The sequence below is a fragment of the Bubalus bubalis genome, chromosome 18 (assembly GCF_019923935.1).
Source record: "Bubalus bubalis isolate 160015118507 breed Murrah chromosome 18, NDDB_SH_1, whole genome shotgun sequence".
Lineage (NCBI taxonomy): Eukaryota > Metazoa > Chordata > Mammalia > Artiodactyla > Bovidae > Bubalus > Bubalus bubalis.
The window spans coordinates 7,022,383-7,039,791 of NC_059174.1; the positions used below are offsets into that span (position 1 = coordinate 7,022,383).

General features: G+C 40.6%; 1 protein-coding gene and 1 long non-coding RNA gene across 2 annotated transcripts in view; one reads left to right on the forward strand and one right to left on the reverse strand.

Moving 5' to 3' along the window:
- The window catches only part of LOC112580196, a 200,979-nt gene extending 194,169 nt beyond the window's left edge, over nt 1–6,810 (reverse strand). Inside the window, exon 1 of the long non-coding RNA XR_006546283.1 lies at nt 6,683–6,810. This is a non-coding gene — a long non-coding RNA (uncharacterized LOC112580196). The remainder of the gene's footprint in view (nt 1–6,682) is intronic.
- A 50-nt stretch (nt 6,811–6,860) lies between these two features.
- DYNLRB2 (dynein light chain roadblock-type 2) lies at nt 6,861–17,075 on the forward strand. The gene is made up of 4 exons (XM_006041951.3): nt 6,861–6,997; nt 9,455–9,530; nt 15,633–15,800; nt 16,827–17,075. The coding sequence occupies exons 1-4, from the start codon at nt 6,995–6,997 to the stop codon at nt 16,868–16,870; spliced, it is 291 nt and encodes a 96-aa protein (XP_006042013.1). The 5' UTR covers nt 6,861–6,994; the 3' UTR covers nt 16,871–17,075.
- The last annotated feature ends 334 nt before the right edge of the window (nt 17,076–17,409 follow it).

Consider the following 17,409-nt stretch of genomic DNA (forward strand, 5'->3'; position numbering starts at 1 on the left):
GATCTTCTCTATTGTCTTCTGGTTTTAAATGTTTGATTTCTGCTCTTATGTTTATGATTACACTCTTCTGCTTCCTTTGGTTTTTTGTAGGTTCTCGATATGAGAGCTCGCTTTAAAATGTTTTACCTTTTCTAATGTAATAATTTAATGGCTATAAATTTCCCTCTCATCATTGCTTTAGTTATATCCCACAATTTTGATATGTTGTATTTTCATTTCCATTCAGTTCACTGTATTTCTATTCTCTTAAGATCTCTGTGATTCCTGCATTATTCAGAAATGTGTTGTTTATTGTCCAAATGTTTGGAGATTTTAATATTATCTGTCATTGATTTCTAACCTGACTCCACTGCCCCTGGAAACATACTCTGTTTGATTTTAGTTCATTTATATTTGTTGAGGTTTGTCTTATTGCCCAGGATGGTATATGCTCTGTGGGTACATGAAAAGAACATATATTCCACTGGTGTTGGTTAGAGTGTTCTGTAAATGTCAAGTAGATTCTGTTGGTTGATAATGCCAAGTTCTTTATCACTGGTAGTTTTTGTTATTCTTCTATCAATCATTGAGAAAGGGGTCTTGAAGTCTTCAATTGTTATTGAAGATGTGTCTATTTCTTTTAATTCTGTCACTTTCTATAGTTTGCAGCTCTGTTGTTTGATGCATACCTTTTTAGATTTGCTGTACCTTCTCTGTGGATTGATCATTTTATCCTTAAATAATTTTCCTTTTATATGTGGTAATTTTCTTTGCTGTGAAGTCTATTTATGAGATATTAACATTCTTGCTTATTTGGATTAATGTTTACATGGTATTTCTGGCTCCTTAATGGAAGTGACTAGAGAGCTAATAAACACAGCTGGAGGTGTCTCTCCAGGGTTTGCCTGTCCACATGAAGGTGGCTGGTTGCTAGTAGTTGGCTAGAGTACAGTGGTTATTTTCAAAGTGTTTCCATCTTGCTGGCTGGCCCTTCCTGATCCTTGGACTCAAGAGTAGGGTTTTGGATTTTTTGTTTTTCATTTCTGTGCCTATCGGCATTTCTGCATTACCAGCTTCTTCAGTTCCTAGTCTGGGATATAGGAGGCAAAACAGAAACCCAGGTAACTTACACTCATGTCATTCCTTGGGTCCCAAGGTCCCTGGGCAATCTGCCTGATTTACTCCATCTGTCAAAGTCTTCTTGGGTTTGTACATATAATTTGCATGACTTTTAGTTATATTCCATGGGAAGAATAAGGAAACATACATCTACTCCATCTTTCAAAAACAGAAATCACTGGTCATTTTTTGAAGAATTCTGACAATCTCTCCATGTACTTAGTCTGTATCCATTTAATGTAACTGTTGATAAATCAGAATTTAATTCTACAATTATATCTGTTTTTTCTGATTGTTCCATTTGTTTTCCATCCCACTGTCTGTCTTTCTCTTTTAGGTTATTTGAACAATTTTTAGTACTCCAGTTTATCTATTATGCTATAGTGGCCTGCTGCTGCTGCTAAGTTGCTTCAGTCGTGTCTGACTCTGTGTGACCCCAAAGACGGCAGCCCACCAGGCTCCACCGTCCCTGGGATTCTCCAGGCAAGAAGTCTGGAGTGGATTGCCATTTCCTTCCCCAGTGCAGGAAAGTGAAAAGTGAAAGGTAAGTCACTCAGTCATGTCCGACTCTTCGCGACCTCATGGACTGTAGCCTACCAGGCTCCTCCGTCCATGGGATTTTCCAGGCAAGAGTGCTGGAGTGGGGTGCCACTGCCTTCTCCGATGGAGGCCTGGTGTGCTGCAATTCATGGGGTCGCAAAGAGTCAGACACAACTGAGTGACTGAACTGAAATAAACTGAACTGAATGGAGTTTTGGGGCTTCCCTGGTGGCTCAGAGGTTAAAGCATCTGCCTCCAATGCGGGAGACCCGGGTTCGATCCCTGAGTCGGGAAGATCCCCTGGACAAGGAAATGGCAACCCACTCCAGTATTCTTGCCTGGAGAATCCCATGGATGGAGGAGCCTGGTAGGCTACAGTCCACGGGGTCGCAAAGAGTCAGACACAACTTGGCGACTTCACTTCATTGTATTTGTATAAATTTTTATTGGTTCCTCTATGGATTACACACCTCACTTCAGAGTTTACTTAGAAATACTACTTGAACACATCAAGTAGAATGTCAGGATACATCCCTTTAGCCTCCCTACTCTGTGTTGTGATTATTTTACACATTGCATTTACATACTTTTAACAATGTTTTGTTTTCAACCATCAAAGATATTTAGAAGACTCAAGAGGGGGAAAAAATGTCTATTACGGAGGTCACCAAGTTTTTCAGCGAAGATCTAGACAGTAAATATTTTAGGCTTTTCAGGCCATACAATGTGAAGGTAATGATTGGAAATGACCATGTGGAAGCTTCTGGAATGTGGGCAGTGTTCTATCTCCTGACCTGGTTGGGGGTTACATAGGAGTTCACTTTGTGGTAACTCACTGATTGTATATTTTCTTTTAGGCACATGGCCTGTGTTAGTAACTCACCAATCAACTTTTGTGCACCAAACTGTCTTGTGTGTTATACCTAACAATGAAAGTAATTCTGAACTAAATAGACTAGAGACCTTTTGACTGTATTATCAGGAAAAAAGAAGGGGTATATAAAGTACATGGTTCTCTTATTGCTCCCTTCAGTCCTTTCTTTGAACAAAATTAAAAACCAGGAAATAGTAACAATTTTCCCTCACCCCTAAGATACTGAGACTATCTACTGGGTGCAGTGCACAACGATGGAAACTGCTTGCTGGAGCGATTAGTTTAAAAATGGGAATTGTGAAAAAATGAGATGAGAGGTAGATAAATTACACTAGATGAACATTTTAAGTGAATAACTGGGGAAGAGGAATAAGAGAACAAAGGGAAAGATGTTCTTTAGTGAGAAAGTCAATGATACAAATTATAGATTTTTTTTCATAGGGAGGGCATGAAGGAAAAGGAGGTTGAAGAGAAAGTAGTCAAGAAGGGAAAGAGGACAGAAATAGGGAAGGGAAGTAAGGAGGGAAAGGCTAGAGAAAGAGAAAGCTGAGAAAGAGGGAAAGAAGGGAGTAAAGGAATGGAAGAAATAAGGAAGGACACTAAAGAAAGGAAATGACACAGAAAGTAATGTGGCTAAATGACCCATAGTGGGCACCTGACACAAGCCAAGTAGTTCACCCACATGATATCTTTGACACCTCACATAAACTCTGTGACATACTGTCTTTCCTATTTCATAAGTGAGGAAACAGAAGCTCTTAAAACTTACTTTACTCACAGAAACACACCTAGAAACATCACCCTGCTGCTGCTGCTGCTGCTGCTGCTGCTGCTGCTGCTAAGTCCCTTAAGTCATGTCTGACTCTGTGCGACCCCACAGACGGCAACCTACCAGGCTCCCCCGTCCCTGGGATTCTCCAGGCAAGAACACTGGAGTGGGTTGCCATTTCCTTCTCCAATGCAGGAAAGTGAAAAGTGGAAGTGAAGTCACTTAGTTGTGTCCAACCCTCAGCGACCCCATGGACTGCAGCCTTCCAGGCTCTTCCGTCCATGGGGTTTTCCAGGCAAGAGTACTGGAGTGGGGTGCCATTGCCTTCCTAGCTGCATGTAACTCCAAATTCTGTGCTCTAGGAAACCATTTAATTACAACAGAAAAGATTCTCTTACAGGAAGTAAATGCTTACATTACACTTGAGTCCTGAAAAGAATTACCCTAGAGGTTGCCTTTGTCCTAATATAAAGTAGAAAATGGCTGATTTTCTGAAACTTTAAATCTGTCATTCTAAAATGGTACTGGGTCAGTTATAATACTTACTGATGTCACTGACATCCCCTAATTCTGCTTCAGTATTAAGGGCAATTTTCAAGCAAACTGTTGTTGCTGTTGCCGTTTAGTCATAAGTCATGTCCAACTCTTTTACAACCCCATGGACTGTAGCAGGCCAGGCTCCTCTGTCCATGGGATTTCCTAGGTAAGAATACTGGAGTGTGTTGCCATTTCCTTCTCCAAGGGATCTTCCCAATCCAGGGAGTGAACCCGAGTTTCCTGCACTGGCAGAGAGATTCTTTATCACAGAGCCATCAGGGAAGTCAAAGAATCTAGTGTACACTTTTTTGAGCAATATCACTAGAGTACTAGGAGAAGTTGTGTTTAAACTGACAAATAATGCCTTATTTTATGAGAAAATGGGCACAAAGTATACTCCTTGGCTCATTATTTAGTATTTGCCAACTGGCAGGAATGCCAGTTTCTATATGGGATGGTACTGAAAATACCAAGATAAAACTCGAGCTCATGAAGTTACCTGGATTTCTTCAGATTAAACAGAGAGTATAAACAAATTATTAGAGAGATTCCAGCAGAAAATCATCTCACTTTCACAAAATTATATGTGAAGAACAGTAGACTTTATCTTCGCATGTACCACAACTTTGGTGGTCACTTCAAGAGTAGTTGCAAAAAGTATTATTCATTAAGTCTTTCACTTTAGTTCAAAGTTATTGAACTATAGTTAGCATTTACTGTGGGTCAAAAGAAGTGGTGAGGGGATGAACAGAAGAGAAAAAGAGAAACAGAGGTTTCCATATACTGAGCATGGGTATAGGGAACGTGATAGATGCTGCCAAGATACTTTATACAGCACAGCTCTGGATATTCATTATAGTCCCTCAAAACGCATAAAAATTAAACCATGCTACCTCTAAGGAATAATTAGAAGTGAAAATCAATACGGAGAAAATGGCTCATATTCTCCTCATTGATTTTCTGTGCACAGTGAGTCAAACTTGACTGTTGGTTGAAGTCAGTTTGGCTACTTCTTATTACTTTTTCCAGCAGCTGGATACTCCTGCCAGTGCCTTTCATGCCGGAGTCTCTCTTTGCTCTAATCACAGCTGTCAGCTATTGAATGAGTTTGACACCCTGACTTCAGAAAGGAGGGGATTCGCGGACCACGCATACGCAGTCAGTTCCTTCATTAAAGCTGACTGACATCAGCGATAACACGGTGCACTGCCACTGATTTTTAGAAGCAAAACAAATGGCTGCACAACCAAGTAGGGATCTCCTGGATCTAAAACACCCAGAGAGCCCAAGAATCAGTGTTTATACAGTTCATCCAGTATTGCAGTATATGCCTGCACTTTTATCACTGAAAAGCATACAAGTTATCAGTGCAGAACTACATCTGCAAACACACACACCAGCTCCTCCCCAAGAATCTCAGTTGCCCATTCCAAACGACCTTGGCTGGAGTGTCAAGTTGGAGGGACAAGGCGGTATGAGTTAGCCATTGTGACTTGGCTTTTTGAGAAGCAGTAAGTTTCTCAAAGGAAAAAAAATTGAAGCAGAACTAGAGCTTCAGCGAGTGTTTCTGTACATAACCTAGTATCATAAAAGGGTAAGACTCCAAGTTGAAATGGATCATCTAGTCCCAAGCCAAGTTCAAAATTTTTCCAGGGCATCCCTGACCAGGAAGACAAGGACCTATTCAGATTCTAGATGACTTCCCTAGCAATAACCATGCCTTGTTTGGTGTAACGCACTTTATTGGAAACAAAAGCACAAACTGAGTCAGTATTACAGGGAGCCGCTATAATGGGGTCCCTATGGAGAAGCAGTCCCAACTCGACCATTTATATTTAGTGCATGCATGCTCAGTCACTAAGTCATATCCAACTGTCTTTTGATCCCATGGACCAGGCTCCTCTGTCCATGGGGTTTTCTAGGCAAGTAATGGAGTGGGTTGCCAATTCCTTCTCCAGGGCATCTTCCCCACCCAAGGATAGAACCCGTGCCTCCTACTTGGCAGGCAGATCCTTTACCACTGAGCCACCAGGGAAGACCTGTCTAGAGTTCAGTCATTTGAGTTCTCTTCAAACCCCAGGACGAGATGCCGACCCAACCACAAAATTTTCCCACTGTGCCTCGCGTACACTCTGTCTCTTCCTCCCAGACTACCAAGATACATCAATGCCCCTCGGAAGACCAAGAGACTTGTAACCATCCCTAGTTGACCTTTAACTTGTTTCCTCCCTCAGTTCCTCAAATACCCAATGGACTGCTCTTGTACCGAGATTTGCAGAAACTCAGCTCTAACCTGCCGCTTTTCAGCAACTCAGAAATGTGGGCAAATGGCTTTGTAAAAAATAAAATAAAGTTCTAGTGGGTTAAATATAACTACTGGGTAGCAGCAGCTCTACAAGTGAGGGAAGAGCAGCTTGGGGGTGAGGAGACACCAGGAGAACCTGAGACGTTATGATGGCACTTCACCTACGGTGTCGGGGGTGGGGAGATGGAATTTAATAAATATATATTACTATATACATACTTATTGTATGTGTGTGTGTATATATATATGTCTTCAATTAAAAAGAAATGCGCTTGGTGGGCGGGGGAACAAATGTGTCAGCCCGGCACAAGGCAAGCGCCTCAGGAACTCTGTGGGTCACAGGGCAGCTGAGTCTATACCTAATATCACCCCGGGGTCAGACGGAACCACCCCGGTTTATTTGCTCCAGAACACGTATCACACTTGGACAGTACTGCTTCGTTTCGCGCATTTTGTCTGTCTCCCGTTCTAGAATGTACCAGAGGCCCAGAGAACGGGACACGGTAAGTGGTCAATAAATCGTTCTTAAACGGGGAATTGGCGGTTACCGAACGCGTACCTCAAGGAATGACTGACTGAAACTTCGAACGACCGACTCGAAGCCTGGCCTAAGTACCTCAGTTCTCCTCAGCTCAGGTGAGTGCTGGGGGCAACGGTCCCCAGCCCCTGGCTACGGCGGCCGGGAAGGTCAAGCCAGTTCCGGGCGGAAGTGCAAGCCCCGCAGGGCCCGCCCCGCGCGCACGCAGGCCCCGGTACCCACGCTTCCGGGAGATCACTTCCTCCACTGTCTCCTAGCAACGGCTGGAAGCGTTGTTGACATCCAAGGCCGCAGTGGCGCAGGTCTGAGCCCAGAGTCTCGCCGCCCATTAAGATGGTAAATCCGGGATCTCTGTCAACAACCCGCCCGCCAAGGGTGCCGACAGGCAGGGTCCTTTCGCTGCCCAGTTCTCGGGGCCGCAGGGAAGGCTAGGAGCTCCAGAAGCTTCTTGGAGGGGCGGCACGGAGACGCTGGAGGGACCAGAGGGGGCGACCGTGGAGGAAGGGAAGATGTGTAGATGGGGGAAGCTTTCTTGGGGAATAGATATCTAGGGGTGTCTTCTGGGAGTAATACTTGAGGAGGAAGAATATCGAGAAAGAGATACGGAAGGGATGAAAGATCCTGAGGGGAATGAGTAATCTCCTCGACAGCGAGGGAAGTTTGAAAGGGGAAGAAGCACCATGGAGGAGAGAAAAATCACCCCGAGGGGAAAGAAAGACATGCGACAGGGAGCTCAAGGGAATGGAGAGGGGCGAGAAGGAGGAGCTGTTGAGGAGAGAAGAAAGAAAAATAAAGAGAAAAGAGGAAGTAGGGATGGGAGAAGGGAGGCGAAGAAAAGGAAAATGGAGAAAGAGGAAAGGTCGAAAAAGAACAAACCAAAAGTGTTTTTGGTGTGTGTGTGTGTGTGTGTGTGTGTTTTAAAGGAATGAAAAGGTATTGGCGATGGGAATTAAGAGACTATATCAAGAGGGCTCAGAAATCACGAAAGGAAAAAACACCTGGGAAAATAGAGGAACAGGCTGGGTCGACCAGGGAGAGAGAAGTAAAACAGAAATAAAGAGGTCAGCAGATCTTGTAAGGAGCTGTAGACGTTGTCCTATAGATGGCACAGAAAAAGTATTTAATCCCCTGTACAGGTATTATGCTTTAGTGCAGTGTTTCCCAAAGTGAGATGCAAACATGAGTTGCTACTTTAAGATGGCTCAGAAATACCAAAAACCACAGAGTGAATCACATCAGAGAAAGTTATTCCTCTTTCATTTTTTTCAGCCTCTAGACTATATCCAGGAGAGACTTTCTGGCACTTTTAGGTCCTTTTAATACTTTGCCCACCTCATGCGAAGAGTTGACTCATTGGAAAAGACTCTGATGCTGGGAGGGATTGGGGGCAGGAGGAGAAGGGGACGACAGAGGATGAGATGGCTGGATGGCATCACCGACTCAATGGACATGAGTTTGAGTGAACTCCGGGAGTTGGTGATGGACAGAGAGGCCTGGCGTGCTGTAATTCATGGGGTCACAAAGAGTCAGACACGACTGAGTGACTGAACTGAACTGAATGCCACTATCATCTATCATCAAGTAGTTTTGATTTTTCACCTGAAGTGCAAACCTCAGGCTCATAATTTTCATTGGAGTAGAATTTAATAATATGTTCTCTCTTTTTTTATGATTATTTCTGCCTGTGACAAATGATACAGGATTTGCATTTGTGGTAGTGATGTATAGTTTCCTTTTAAAATGCATTCATTTAAACTTTTAGCAGTGAGATAATTCTAAAAATGTGCTGGGTGAATAATATAGATGTTATTTATAATGGCAGAAATTGAAAAGCTGGTACACGAATGCCTGAAATTCAGAAAACACCTGCTATAGTGGTGGAAAGAGGAAATAAGTGCTCCCGCCCACGTTAGGGTCAAAAGAAAACTGAGTCAAAAGAAAACTGTCTTTTGACAAAAGTAACATAACATTCACCCATACAATGTTGTAAACAAAATTATTTTATAAACTCTCATCAAAAGACTCTGCAGAATACTGTTTGAATTCAGAATATCCAGTGATTACTCTGTTATGAAAAATATGCAGGCTGGAAAAAAATATTCTTTAGTTTAGCATTTGTAGAAGGAAATAAACTGGTACAATATAGTCTATGCATAAGATTCAGAAAGCTAAATTTAAAACCCAATAATGGGATTATAACATTTATGGTTGAACATTCAGCATGCCCTGAGATCCAGGTTGTAGTTACCAATAGAATCCTGGGATACATTGTTTTCACAGAATATTTTTAATTTAATCATCTGAACTCCCAGTTAGATGACATTTACAACTGAGAATATGATTTTTTATTAAGTGATGCTTTTAGAAGGAAGGAGGCCGTAATATAGCTCTATAAATATTTTTTTAAATCTATAATGTAGAAATGGGATTTTTTGTATGAATACAGAAAGATCAATGAATGAAAGATGACCAGGAGCAGATTTCTGTTCAACATAAAGAATACTTTTCCAGTGAATAGAGACAGATAAAAATGAAGTACGCTCTTGTGAGGCAAGATTTCTGTATCAACAAAAGTTCGGGGCAAGATATTTTTCAGGGTTGTATGTAGAGAGTCTTATATAAGTTTGCATATGGGTCTTGACAGTTTCAAAGCTCTCTTCCAAAAGCTGAGATTTAACATCCAATACCTTAGTTTAAGGAGACAGAGGAATAGGGATCTTTCTAAACATTACTCTTGTTAGGACTGGGATCACCATGAAGACTCTGGCTAATTTTTTTCCTGATCTCTTCCAGGCAGAGGTGGAGGAAACCCTAAAGAGGATCCAGAGCCATAAAGGGGTTATAGGAACAATGGTTGTAAATGCAGAAGGTAAATACATCACAGGCTGCCTTCTTGACACGCAGAAGCAGACCAAGAGCCTTTTCTTTGAAGTCTTAGGCAAACATCTTGGAATTTTAAGTCAGAAGTATATCTTACATATTTTAGCTGAATCATTTACTTATCAAACATCTATTGAGTGTCTATTAATTATATGCCAAGCACTCTGCTAAAAGGTAGGGAAATAAAAATTTTAATGTATATATATTCCTAAGAAGTGCTGTACATTGTCTAATTTTTAAAGCTTTGGTAAACTCTCTTCTAACATTTCAGGAGGAGCTATAAAACTATTACAATGAAGATAAGAATACCATTGTTGGCAGTTTGCTTTCATTTTGAAATTGTAAAGTGTACAGAGTTTCAATCTTCATTTGAAAAGAAACTGTTCCTTCACCATAGTAAATGAAATCTTTGAGAATTAATTTTAATGTAATTTATAGTATAGTCTTCATGGTTATAGTTAAAGGAGGGCCAATACATTTCCACCTATGAAATCTGTAGACGTATTCCAGAAACTTGCCTATTAACAGTCCACAGAGCCTTCTCTCTGGCACGTTGTTCCATGCTCAGCTATGGTGGCAGCCTCTTAAAGGCTTCTGCTGGCTTCATTGCTAATTCAGGCATCTGTAAGGGCGAGAGGTGCCACAGATCCCAGAACGTTAGTTGAAACAAGAGTAGCTACTTCACATAATTCATGGTATAACCACGGAATTGGCACACTGCCAACTCAGTGCTTGGCAACGGACTCTCACAGCTAATCATTATTATGGAGCAAATCCATCAATAAATATTTATTGAGCAACTACCCACTGAAAGTCTGTTTAAGCTCTCAACTTCAATCCCTTATTATTAAAAATGGAAAATAACCTACTTTACTGATGATTGTGACAAGTAAGTGAAATAATAATTGTCAAGGGCCAGGCACAATACCCAATACTTAACAGAATTGTAATGAAGTAGTTCTGTGAATGTGGAAATTTTTAATTTATTTATACAGATAAAATATTTGATGTGTTTTACAAAATAATAAAATTTAAAAATGCTCAATGTCAAGAGAATGTCAAGTAATAAATTCACCCAGCTTGAGTGATCAGGAGGGAGAGGTTTTAACATCAGCCTACAGGTAAATCAAGAGCTATGCCTAATATTTCCAGGGGGCCATCCAGTCTGAGTCCATTGTTCTGGTTGAGCTGATTTTAGTTCCAGGCATTTGCATAAGCTCTATCACACCCCCTAAGATTTGAAGGACTTCACAGAGAGGCTGTATTTGTTTTCTTTGGCTGCCATAACAAAGCACTGCATACTTAGTGGCTTAAAAAGATTAGATGTTTATTCTCTCTCAGTTCTGGAAGGCTAGATGTTGAAATCAAGGTGTCAGTGGTCCAGGATCTCTTCAAAGAAGCATCCTTCCTTGCCTCTCTCCCGGCTTCTGGTGAGTTCCAGCAATCCTTGCTGTGTGTTTGCTTGTAAACGCATCACTCCCACCTCTGCCTCCCTCATCATGTGCGTTTTCCTCTTCATACTCTTTTTCCTCTTCTTATAAGGACCCCAGTCATTGGGTTAGGTCCCACACTGATCTAGTATGACCTCACATCTTCAAAGACCCTATTTCCATATAAGATCACATTCTGAGGTTTAGGGGAGGCTTGAAATTTGGAGGGGACTCTATTCAACCCATCTGGTGGCTCAGACAGTAAAGAATCTGCCTGCGATGCAGAGGACCTGGGTTCGATCCCTGGTTCAGGAAAATCCCCTGGAGAAGGGAATGGCCACCTACTCCAGTGTTCTTGCCTGGAGAATTCCATTGACAGAGGAGCCTAGTGGGCTACAGTCTATGGGGTCTCAAAGAGTCAGATACAACTTAGCGACTAACTCAGGTACATTCATTCACCAATCCTGACACTGAGGACAATGTATCTAATGGCAGACTTAGTCTAAAGTTCATAATTCTGGCAATATGCTTTAAATGTCGGAAAAATATCCATACCTTTTGATCTGTAATTCCACTCCTGGGAATTTATTTAAGGAGTAATGAAGAAAAGATTTAGGTGCAAAGGATCTCAGAGAGGCATCATATATAACAGCAATAAAGCAAAAGTCACTCAGTCTTGTCTGACTCTTTGCAACCCCGTGGACTATACAGTCCATGGAATTCTCCAGGCCAGAATACTGGAGTGGGTACCCTTTCCCTTCTCTAGCAGATCTTCCCAACCCAGGGATCGAACCCAGTTCTCCCACAATAAATACACAGACAAATAAGCAAATAAATCTCTCCCAACAGTAGGGAAATTTTTGAATTAATTATGTAACATTTACTTTATGAACCATTACTCTATTTAAAATGTTGAAGAATATTTAGAGTCATGAAAAACTACTCACAATATTAGATGAAAAAAAAGCAGGAAACGAAGCAGTACCCAGTATTTTTAAATCCTAAATACAGCCAGGCATACATACACACTGAAATATGGAAGAAAAGGCAGGGATGTGTTAACGGTGATTATCTCTTGAGCAGTTGAATTAAAAATGACTTTTATTTTCCTGAGGTCTCTCAATTAACACTTTTCTCATCCAAGGGTAACACAATATTATTTTTCATACTCATTAACTTCTAATTAACCTCTACTAGGAAAAGGTTGTGTTAAGGTTCGGGGCACTTTTCTGAAAGCCAAATCAACCTTTTTGCAAAAAATATAAATGAGGGGCTTATTTTTATGGTCAGATTATTAACAACCAGAGTGTATGACAAGGATGTTTACTAATAGCATATGGTATAAGTTGTGTGACTCGAATGAAATGAAATACTCCATCTCAACAGCCTACTCAAGTTTAAATGAATTTATTAAAAGTGCCATTTATTACAATGTAGCTTTGCAGCATTCAGAAGTCCCATGAAATTTAACACTGTAAATATTTGACTAAGCTGCTGTTTGTGTGTTCTTGCTCTCTACCAATGGTTTTAGTTGACTAATTCCCGGCAAATCATTTTAACAGTTTTTTAGGTTTTTGATTGTGGTGAGGTAAGCCTTCTACCATGTTATACATTTAAACTCATCCTCTGCCATGTTCAGCAGAGTCCTTTGGTTTCACTATTTGAAACATAGACTTATCCATGACAATGAAATGAGCTTATCAGTTTAACCCAATGCTGAGGGGTGTAGGTTTTTGTTAGATTCTTTGTTAACATTGGTTCCCCATTTATAAAATAATTCATTGTTTACCATATTACAGTCCTGATCACTGAACTAGATACTGGTGAACATGCATATTTGTTTCCTAGACAGTCATATCCGTTGTATATTCTTATGTATATAAGCCTGATTTCTGCAGGCTCTTAATTTTAAATATTCTTGACATTTCTAACAATCCATCATTTGGATTTCATTAGATTTTATCCAGCCATCCAGCCATTTCCTTTTATTTTTGAAATATAATCTAGCACCAAAATACAAGTGTACAGTTGAAGAGTGCCACCTTGGTGGGATCATAAAGATTCATATTTTTAAAGCAGTGTCGTAAATTTAGGAATATTGGATTTATCCTCTTTGTTCTAGAAGTTACATTTGAGGAATTTATCCTACCCACATGTATATACAAATGTGAAATGGCATCCACACAGACATATTCTGTCGCCTTGTTTATAAAAGGCAAAGATTGGGAACAGCCCAAATGCTTGGCGGGAAGATATATTAGTTATGTGCATTACAAAGCATCCATTCAACAGACGCATTATACAGCCATTAACGGGAATGCCCTAGCCTTATGTGGACAGAAGGCAACAACTTTCCAAGTGTATCAAATGGAAGAAGTTAAGGTACAGAATAGAGAATGATACAGTTAAAGAATACAAACATGAACATACTTAAATAGACTTAGACTATCTCTGCAAGGACACCAAAGAAACTGAGAGCAGTGGTTACCTCTCAGAAGGAGAAGTGGGTGCATTTTATACCATGTGCTAAAATTACTTCCTAATAAATTATTTTTTAATTACCTCACATGGTCCCAAGCAAGAACTCAATAAATATTTGTTGATTGATATTTTTTCCCCAAGGGTCCACAGCGATATGAAGAACTCCAAGAGTTTCCACGGTGCACACTTATTATTCAGGAAGGCTAGGTCTATTATTTATTGACTTGGATCATGAATAGACTGACTAAGTAGGCCCGAGCATCTGATTCATAATCTTGTCATCTGCACTTTAAATAATTTATTCTACTTGTATTTCTTTTTTGACACTGAGCAATGCAGACTTTGTAGATAGTCACTCTTCGTGATGCAAAATAAAACTGTTTGGTCAAAAAGCGCCCTTAAAAGGTGGAGTGCTTGCTCCACTTTCAGTCTCCTGCTTGGTAAAGACACATACGTGATGGTTCGCCAGGTGTGAAAGACAGAACTGACTTCTGGAGAGAAAGTGGCCAGCAAACAATAATACAGAAATTAACAAGCTTTCTATGAAACCTTATTTACTGAAAAGATTTTCCTTATAAATATTGTCCTCCTCATCTTGTTTGGCAAGACCTACTCTGGAGAGAATAGATTTCTTAAAGGGGAAGGAAATTAGTCTGTTTCAAAGTCAGAGTCGAGGCTCTCAAAAGGTTTTCATGAAAAACAAAGTCCCAAGTTAGAAGCACTCAGACCAGTTTCTGGAGCTACATTCTCTGAGGGAAAAAACCAAGAGGGCCACCTTAGCCTTTTTTATTGATGGGCCTTCATTTGGGTTCCTGAGGAACTTGACAGCAATCCCAGATTCACCTTCATGTGTCCCCCAAAACTCAAGGCACATTTGCAAATCAAATCCTTGGAATTCCCTGGCTTATTTGGTAGTTTTCAAAATAATATGAAGGTCGGCTCTGATTAGATATGATATATGTAAAACAGCTAGCACGGCACCTGTTCCACAATAAGCACGGAGTGACCTGAAGAGAGGCTGGATGGATTTGAACGGAATGAAATTATACTCGCATATTTGTCTGGCTAGGTTTTTTTCTGCTAAATTAATAGCTTCTGTTTTACACTCATAATGAAACAATAGAGCACACAAGTAGCCAAATCTAATCACGCTTAAATCAAGAATGAGTGCAAACCAGGGCATGCCCAGCCAAACTACAGCATCTTTGTGGCTGTGTTTTCTAGCATAAAAATTAAGGTTTGCAAAATACTGTATGAGGAAGTTACAAAGAAATTCTGAAAACCCCTTTTGATACACTCTCTAGCAGGTGCAGATACCCCCTTCTATCTCTGTTCTCAGGAAACTAGCACCATGTCATAAGTGAACTTTTCACAGCTTCTCACAGTGAACTCACCTCACTGTAGACAGGATGCTTGCTGCTGCTGCTAAGTCGCTTCAGTCGTGTCCAACTCTGTGCAACCCCATAGATGGCAGCCCACCAGGCTCCACCATCCCTGGGATTCTCCAGGCAAGAACACGAGAGGGTTGCCATTTCCTTCTCCATTGCATGAAAGTGAAAAGTGAAAGGGAAGTCGCTCAGCCGTGTCCGACCCTTAGCAACCCCATGGACTGCAGCCTACCAGGCTCCTCTGTCCATGGGATTTTCCAGGCAAGAGTACTGGAGTGGGGTGCCATTGCCTTCTCCAGACAGGATGCTTAGGGGAATGCATTTCATATAGAAACATGTTACTACTGAAATAATCAATTAACAACTTCCAAAATATTTGTATACAAAAGTGTTCATCACCATTAGGTACAAAAACAAAAACACACAACCTAACAATCCTATAGTAGGGGGTTGATTATATTATATTGTATCCAAAGAATAGTAAAGTCTAGAGCCATTAAAAATAATGTCGATGGCACCGTCAACAAGGAAAACTTGTATGCTGCCCTTTGAATGAAGAAAAAAGCAACAGTCAAATCTACTTTTATAATTTGATCCAACTAAATTTTAAAATCCATGTGGAGGCAGAAAGATTGGAAGGAAATAAATTAAAATTGTTCCAGTGAGTAATATGAGTCATCACTTTTTCTTCCTTTTTAAAATGACCAGTATTTTCCAGTATTTCTATGATGCACCTATTACTTTTATAAAAAGAAAAAAAAATGTTTAACCCTTAATTAAATCTTGTACTAGGCATTCCCATTCGAACAACCTTGGACAACTCAACAACAGTTCAGTACGCAGGTCTCCTTCATCAGCTGACCATGAAAGCCAAGAGCACCGTCCGTGACATTGACCCTCAGAACGACCTAACTTTTCTTAGGATCAGATCCAAGAAACATGAAATCATGGTAGCTCCAGGTAATCTGGCCCATTTCATGTCACATTTCAGGCATCTTTCTACTTTACTGGATAAAGGCTTTGTGTCTCAAAGGATGGGGATTGTGGGTCTTAACATACACTACGACACATCATGTTCCTCAATTGTAAAATGAAGTTTGATTCTGAAAATTCCTTGAAATTAGTCAAGAAGTTGGATTTTGCCCGTTTGTACCTGTTGTTAGTAAAACGTTTAGGAGGTATGGATTTCCTGTTACGTGAACTTAGCACACGGACCTCCTGAAGAGTGGGAGAAATGTCTCCTATCCAGGGGATAAAGCAGAGGGTGGGTCAAAGGTCTGTTGGGTCTCAAACCTTCCCTGGGGTGGAGCCCATTCACTGGGGCCACTAAAAGCCAGCCGCCACAGAAATGCTTCTTTCCTCGAAGGAGGTGCATTCACTATGTTAGTGGATGTCAGTGTAAAACAGGACTCATGTTCCTCAATCTAGTCTAGAGCAAACTTCTCTATAATGCAGCTGTAAAATCAGAGTCGCCCACAAACTAAATAAAGCTTTACCTGCACCTGTGTTCTCACACAAGGCGCACATTAGAATTGCTTGGAGATCTTTTTAAAAATTTTTACTGATACCTGGAACTCCACCTCAGACCAATAGACTCTGGGGCTGGGCCCAGGTAGCTCAACAGGTGATTCTGACGTGCAGCCAGGCTGGCAAACCACTGGTCTACACAAGGTCGAAGCAATGTGCTGAAGAGACAAGCAGATGAGCTGAAGCATTCTTTTATTAAATTTAATTTTTAGGGTAGCCTAACACATAAGATGGGCTCCCCTGGTGGTTCAGTGGTGAGGAATCTGCCCACCACTGCAGGAGATGCAGGTCTGATCCCTGGGCCAAGAAGATCCCTTGGAGTGGGAAATGGCAACCCATTCCAGTATTCTTACCTGAGAAAACCCATGGACAGAGGAGCCTGGGGGGGAACAGCCCATGGGGTCGCAGAGAGTCAACCAATTTTTAGGGTGGATTAACTTTGTCCATCTCTCTCCACAGATAAGGAATATCTTTTGATCGTCATTCAGAATCCATGTGAATAGACCTGCAACAGCCAAATTCTGCCCTGTGATGCCAGGCTGAAAACACTTCACTCTCTAAAGATTCCTGAGATTATAATCCAATCCAAGTGATCTTTTGGACAGTCCTTTCTATTTTTACATTTAAACTCTTTACATGTCTTATTTAATCCCTTTTGAATGTATGATAAATTTGTGATTTAACTATATAATAAATAAGTTTCTGAAACAGTAGTAAAGATTAATAAAACTAAAAGCTGGTCTTTGAGAAGATAAACAAAATAGACAAACCTTTAGCCAGACTCATTAACAAAAAAAGAGAAAGAATCAAACAAAATTAGAAATGAAAAAGGAGAGGTTACAACAGACAATGCAGAAATACAAAGGATTATAGGAGACTATTATGAACAACTATATGGCAATAAAATGGTAACTTGGAAGAAATGGACAGATTCTTAGAAAAGTTCAATATTCCAAGACTGAACCTGGAAGAAATAGAAATTATGAATCCAATTACAAGCACTGAAATTGAAGCTGTGATCAAAAATCTCCCAAAAGACAAA